This window comes from Primulina huaijiensis, chromosome 9, assembly GCF_012295235.1.
Source record: "Primulina huaijiensis isolate GDHJ02 chromosome 9, ASM1229523v2, whole genome shotgun sequence".
Classification (NCBI taxonomy): domain Eukaryota; kingdom Viridiplantae; phylum Streptophyta; class Magnoliopsida; order Lamiales; family Gesneriaceae; genus Primulina; species Primulina huaijiensis.
In genome coordinates this window covers 22,736,945-22,743,773 of record NC_133314.1, presented here as the reverse complement: position 1 = coordinate 22,743,773, position 6,829 = coordinate 22,736,945, and the positions used below count along the sequence as shown (strand labels likewise).

The following is a 6,829-nucleotide window of genomic DNA, read 5'->3' as shown; positions in this document are numbered from 1 at the left end:
AAATTTATTCATCTAATAAATGACAAAAATTTTGAAAAATATTTTTTTATTATTTAAAAATTTGATAGAAAAAATAATATATAACTTTTTAGATATCTTTTTTTAAAATAAAATTTTATTAATAAAAGCTCTACTCAGCCACAATTAAAAAAAAAGTCAATTTAACGATCGTTATTTCATATGATATCAATTTATATTAATATTAAAATCTAGACATATTCATTATATTATATTCAAAAGCTAATAATCACTGATTTTAATAATTAATTACATAAAATAATATTTTGACACGTTTAAAATACTAGTTGATATAACAAGATGCCAGAACGGTAAAATTATTAGCCACACATGCAAAATCAGTTCCAGCTCCCACTCTTCTTCCCCTTGATTCATGGTCCACCGGCCACTACCATATAATATCTATCTATTGGCGTGCTTCCATATTCCATGAACCACTCGATCCCATCAATCATAAATGTAATTTAATTTAATTAACTGATTAAAATATATAAATAAACTTGCTAATAGCATAACATAATTAATTAATGTCGATGGATCATGCAAGTGTTAGGCACATCGCCGACATAATCTTAAAAAAATTCGAAGTGATCATTGTACTTCATTCGAAAATATTTAAAATGTTTTCAAAACAACAAAAATAATAAATAAATTATCATAGTTTTTGGGTTTGTTAATTTGTCCATATATTCGTCTATAAATTAANCCCCCCCCCCCCCCCCCCCAAATGAGAATAATTACAATTAATTAATCTCCAATTTCACATCATATTTCATGAGTTTAACATATTATATTCGATCCATAAGTCAACCCTCATTTATTTTCATCAACTATAATAGTGTATCAAATTCTTGATTATCCCAAAATTAGTTGGTGACTTGTAATTTTGTAAAAGCATTATTGAATAAAACTTGAAGAAAAAGATATTGAATCAAGAACAGGACTGATTCATGTCCTGGATGCATAACTTAGATGAAAACAAGAAAATTTTACTGACAAAGAAATGATTCGACCTCCTTTGCTGGTGCACTCCCTTCAATGAGTTCTTACCATCGCCATGTCCATGGTCTGATCTTTTGAACGTTCTTATTGTCCATGTTCTAAGAAATTGAGAAAACCACATGAATAACTACTAAAGGGGACTTAAATTTTATTGAATTTGGAACGAGAGACTTGAAAATCTTAATCTTTGTAACACATTATGAATTAGCTAGACTTAATAATAGAACTGAATTCATGCAGGCAGTACTGGGAATGTTGCAGAATGAATGAACAACGAAACTGAGTGTCAACGTACATACATTCTCAGGCGACCTGAATTTTTCGTTTGTTGTACAGGAGCAGTCTCTGTCACTGAAAGTATCGGCACTGTTTGAAGAATTGCCGGCCAAAGATGGAGACAGAGACAGCGGCACAACTTGATTTTCTGTATGATCATCATCATCATCATGGTGTTCATGGCTTCCATCACTATCATCACTGGTACTACTCGGATTTGCAAGATCGTGTGTAAAACATGACTCGCAGACAGAAACAGTTGGGTCCAGCTTGGAGCCGGAGCCAGTCCATGGAGTTGGAGACTGGCAGGAATGACAAAGGAGAGTTCTTGTGTGTTTGGATACGATAAAATTTGCTGAGTGAACCATGGAATCACAGTCCCAACACAAGCTAGCTTGATCGGAACCACAATACACTCTCGCGGCAGACTCGCATAACTCACATTTCTTCATTGTCCTGTTTGTTTTATGATTGATAAATAGTAAATACATGTTCCCGTCAATGTTTTATAGGGGTGTTTTCGATTCCTGATCTTCAGGGGATTGAATATTTTAATGATAGAGAAACATTGGTGCAAATTAAATGGCCAAGATTTTTTCTTCATTCGTGATCTGTATGAAAATTAGAATTAAGGCTTTAATTTGGAGAGCACAGATGAAACAAAGGTGGTGATATTCAATTCTGGTTCTTTGCATGAGTTTGTGGGCCTTTTGATATAGACTTTTTTAGGCATGACTCATGGGTTCGTTGTATTGTTAAGGTGAATACAGATGGGTTTACGTTCTTAGACTAGTTATGATTTAAGTCTAAAGCTAGGATCTGACTGGAAGTTGGGCCTCCTTTCAGATGGGCCAGAGAATATANTATTTTTTTTTTTTTTTTTTTTTTTTACTTTTGGTTTCTTTATAGGTCCTGTGAAAACTAATGGATATGTCTCTGTGTGTGTGTGTCTAGTAGGTATATTCATATCTATGATATATTTTGTTTAGTACATATATTGTACGACAGTTTCACGGATCTTTATTCATGAGATTATCTATGTTCATATTTACAATAAAAAGTAATATTTTCGACATAAAATGTAATATTTTTTCATGTATGATTCAAATAGAATACATGTCTCAAAAAATTGATTTGTAAAACTGTTTCACGTGTATTTTTGTGATTTTTGTTTAATATACGTGTCAAATTTAAAAGGGTATCTTTGGCATCCATTGTAAAGAAAAAGAAATTATAAAAATTAAGCTCAAAGAAAGAAAAAGAGAGAGAGGAGAATCAATCATCTAATTAAATATTTTAATCTTTTTTTTTAAAAAAAAGGATGAAGAAGAAGAAGAAAAAGGTAATTAAAGAGAGAATATGAAGAAAAGGCGTGGATTGGAGTCTTGTACGAGAAGGCTTAATTTAGAAAACGACCAACCTTCTATCATTGCATTATCACACCCTAAGAATTCGATTCCTTTTACTTTTCATGTAAATTAAACCCCTTTTCTTCTCGCTCCATCCGACCGGGTTTAGAACCGGCCCTTCATTTGCTCGAACTTAATTGATTTAATTTACAGAGGCGTGTCGGATATAGTTGTCTCACTTTCATGGAAAGTTTTCAAATCATGCAAGTTTAGTATCTCATGCAATATATTTTGACTTATAATTTTTTTTGGGGTAAAATATATACTTAAAGATAAAAAAAAAGCTTGGTGTTGGATACTTTTCACAAACTGATGAACATCGGAAATCTAGACTAATAACCGAATAATTCAACAATCGAACTCTCAAAAAAAAATTTGTTTGAATTGTCTTTTAAGATATATAAAGTGTATATAAAAACTCATATCTTATGATTTGGATTCTCTCTTCTGTAGTTAAAAACACAGCACCTGATGCTGTGTACTTTTTATACGAGATGAGCAACTGATCATCTGATGGACCTCACACAGTGTCAAATAAATTTAAAAAATTGTCGGACGAAACGAGATGATCAGTTGATGAGGATCCAAATCTCATATCTTAACATATATGAATAGATTTGCAAGAGCATGCATGTGATAGATGTTAGGAGCAATTCGTATTAATCAAAATTTGAATATATACGAAATAGCAGCTGACAGATCTCCCAGTACATAATTTCGTTTGCAATATAGATCCTAACCCGTATCGGCATCGAGCTATGATCGACTAAGTCAATCACCAGCTAGTTAGCTGCCTGGCTGGCTGCACAACGGTTCAGCCCTTGTGACCGTACGTACTAATTAATCGGTTCCTTCCTGCCCACTTGAGTAAAGCTGGTAGGAAAATTAAAGAAGATTCCCATAGCTTGATCCGCTCTCCTTTAATTTGGTATTTTTTTTTACGAGAACATGTTTTGGTCCTTTAAACTAGATTCGTCATTCTTGGATTTGTGTGCTCTTAATTTAATTAGAATCGTGGAATTTGCGATAAGATATTCCCTTTATATATTTTATTCTTTCGCACTCGAACAAATATTCCCTTTTTCTCTATTAATCCACTTTAGTGTAGAGGAATTATGCAACTTTTTAAAGTTGCACAATTTAAAAAGAAGGTTTGGATTGATGCTTAACTCCATCTTGAATAACTCCTTGCTCAATTATGGCATTACACCTATTTATTTTTCGCCGATGAAAATTATATATAATAATGAATTATATACTTACTTTTTTTAATTTCTAATCAATTAAAGAATACACGCACCATACATATACAGATGAACTCCTAACTAATAAATTTCAGTAATTCTAAATAACTTCTTTAATTTCAGAAAAGTTCAGTATTCCTGAATGATATTATAAATTTTCTTACATAATATATATTTCTTTACGTACAAAAAAAAAATTCACAAAAACCACCATATCAAAAGGCTTAATCAATAAAGTAGCAGTGAAATGTAAAGAGTCAAAAAAAAGAAGAAGAAGAACAAGAATGAAGGAAAAAAAAGTAGTCTGAGGAGAAGAATAATGAGGTGTAGTGTTAAAATTGAGGGGCAAGAACAAGAGAGTTAAGGTTCTTTCCGGACCCCTGAGATTCCCTTAGTCTTTTGCCTTTGCTCTTTGCAACAGGTTTTCTCTTTTATGTTCCTCTTTTTTTCTAATTTCATTCTGTTGTTTCCAAAACTCTGCTTTATTCTCCCTCCAACTCAAACCTTGTAGTTTTAAAAGCACCATTCCCATTTGCGCTAATATCCTTCTCCTTCAATATCACTTCCTTTCTTTCCCATATCCGTTTCTGTTGAATTTTTTTCACAATCCAAAGATTTGCATGTTACATGCAGCACCAGAAATGATGATACCATCTTCAGAACTAAGCTTTGACTGCAAATCATTCATGCAGCCAACTCAAAAACTTGAGGAGTTTTTGGCTCGTCTTGAAGAAGAAAGACTCAAGATCGACGCTTTTAAGCGGGAGCTTCCTCTTTGCATGCAATTACTCAATAATGGTATATAAATGTTTTTTAAAAAATTAAGAATCTGTGGTTTTTATATATAATTCAAGTTGTGTATTTTGAATTTATTTGTTTTTTTTTAGTAAAATGAGTTTGTATATGATTTAGCTATGGAGACGTCGAGGCAACAGTTACAGTCGCAGAGATCGATGAACGAAGGGGGAAGACCAGTGTTGGAAGAATTCATTCCACTGAAGAATACAAGTTCGGAAATTACAACTGATCAGAATAATAGTTCATCGGATAAGGCAAACTGGATGACATCTGCACAGCTTTGGAATCAAGAAAGTGAAACCAGGACTCCGTCTCCCAAAGAAAATAATGATCATATGAAAATAGCTTTGAATGGGAAGCAAAGGGTAATTAATGGAGGAGGTTTTGTTCCATTTTCATCGAAAGATAGAAACTTCATGCCATTTCCAGAATTAGCCCTTGCTTCTTCCGTATCACAGAAAGAAGAGATGGAGTTAGATGCTACAAAGAATTCATCAGAATCGAATTCCAGGAGAGAAAACGTAAATAATTCAGGTGCGGAGAAAGATCAAGTTCATGGGGCAGCAAATACAACGAGCCAAGCTCAGAGAAAGGCTAGGAGATGCTGGTCACCAGACTTGCACAGGCGTTTTGTTAATGCTCTTCAGATGTTGGGTGGTTCACAATGTACTGTTTAATTATTTTCCACGCTTTCATCTACTTCAAATGAAACTAGCTTGCTCAAAATTTCAGATGAATATAATCGAAAATGAATGCGTGTCTTGAAATATGTCGAGCAAAATTTCACGGTCAAATATTATACAGCAATCAGTACACCTCATGTACATCAGCTTTAAATCTCTTATATATATTGTCATTATTCACCTTTCTAATATTGTATCTTCTCTTTTGTTAGCAGTGGCTACTCCTAAACAAATAAGAGAGCTGATGAAGGTTGATGGTTTGACCAATGATGAAGTTAAAAGCCATTTGCAGGCAAATCTTTGTCACCTTTCTCTCTATCTCTCACGCACACAAAAACATGCACAAACTCAATTAAGAATTTCTCAATCACCCTAGCACAGTGTCACGATGTCACTTAATCATGCCATGGAAAGTAACATAATATATTTAACCTTTTGTTGATATATTTGAAATCAGAAATATAGACTACACACAAGAAGACCAAGTCCAAACTCGCAAACCACCCCGGCGACACCACAAGTGGTTGTCCTAGGCGGCATATGGGTCCCACCGGAATATGCTGCAGCCGCGGCAGCACACGGCGGCGCACAAGCTAGCGCCCTGTATGGGGCACACACGAACACTGCTCATCACGTGTCTCCTGTTTTCTGTTCCACCCCACCACAAGTGGCGCATGAAATCTACCCTGCGATAGCAGCACCCTCTCAGCCGCCTAACCACCACATCCACCACCACCAGTTACACGTCTACAACAAGCCTCCAGGAAACAACTCCCCAGATTCAGACGTCCAAGGTGGCGCCGGAGACCAATCCGAGAGCATAGAGGATGGAAAGTCGGAGAGTGGCAGCTGGAAGGCCGACAGCGGCGGGGAAAATGGTGGAGAGAGGAAAAGACCGGAAGGTGAAGAAAGCAACGCAAGTGTCATCATGCGTCTCAAATTCTGAAATTTTTATCGATGTTACATAGGATTGCATTAAAATTAGCGTAGGTTTGTTTTTGTATTTGTTGAGGTTCGTAAAATTTGGAGTACGTGAAATGTGTCTCTTCGAAACATGCACATGCGTGCAACATTGCTTTTAAATAAATCGATAAAAAGAATCTGTTTGTCTGACTCAAAATTATTACTTCAGATTGTGACACCCCAAACACTAGGCATTTAAATTTTTTTATAAATCAAATAATATTTATTTATCAATTTTAAAATTGGCATGATATTTATTTTGGTATTATAATACATATTAAATAATAAGGGCCTTTAAATTAATAACATTTTGTTGGTATTTTGTTTGAGCTTGAGATTAACCTTAAAAGTCTTTCAAATTATAAGCAAGTTTTATAATTTGTTTAGATGTTTTTTTATATATATCAAAAAATATTAAGCGCCATCCATATTTCAT

At 34.2% G+C, this 6,829-nt stretch overlaps 2 protein-coding genes across 4 annotated transcripts; one reads left to right on the top strand and one right to left on the bottom strand.

The window, feature by feature from the left end:
• Positions 1-1,252: 1,252 nt before the first annotated feature.
• Positions 1,253-1,748, bottom strand: LOC140983990 (zinc finger protein CONSTANS-LIKE 7-like). The gene is made up of 2 exons (XM_073451132.1): positions 1,355-1,748; positions 1,253-1,266 (listed from the first exon to the last, which is right to left on the bottom strand). The coding sequence occupies exons 1-2, from the start codon at positions 1,746-1,748 to the stop codon at positions 1,253-1,255; spliced, it is 408 nt and encodes a 135-aa protein (XP_073307233.1).
• A 2,465-nt stretch (positions 1,749-4,213) lies between these two features.
• LOC140983742 (myb family transcription factor EFM-like) lies at positions 4,214-6,557 on the top strand. 3 transcript variants are annotated; one of them, XM_073450860.1, is made up of 5 exons: positions 4,214-4,747; positions 4,862-5,112; positions 5,206-5,413; positions 5,643-5,722; positions 5,888-6,557. In XM_073450860.1, exons 1-5 carry the CDS (start codon positions 4,570-4,572, stop codon positions 6,374-6,376), a joined length of 1,206 nt encoding a protein of 401 aa, XP_073306961.1. In that variant the 5' UTR covers positions 4,214-4,569; the 3' UTR covers positions 6,377-6,557. The 3 variants fall into 3 exon arrangements, with proteins under 3 accessions (XP_073306961.1, XP_073306959.1, XP_073306960.1); XM_073450858.1 differs by having other exon boundaries at positions 4,218-4,747; positions 4,862-5,413; positions 5,888-6,556; XM_073450859.1 differs by having other exon boundaries at positions 4,223-4,747; positions 4,862-5,413; positions 5,646-5,722; positions 5,888-6,554.
• Positions 6,558-6,829: the final 272 nt, after the last annotated feature.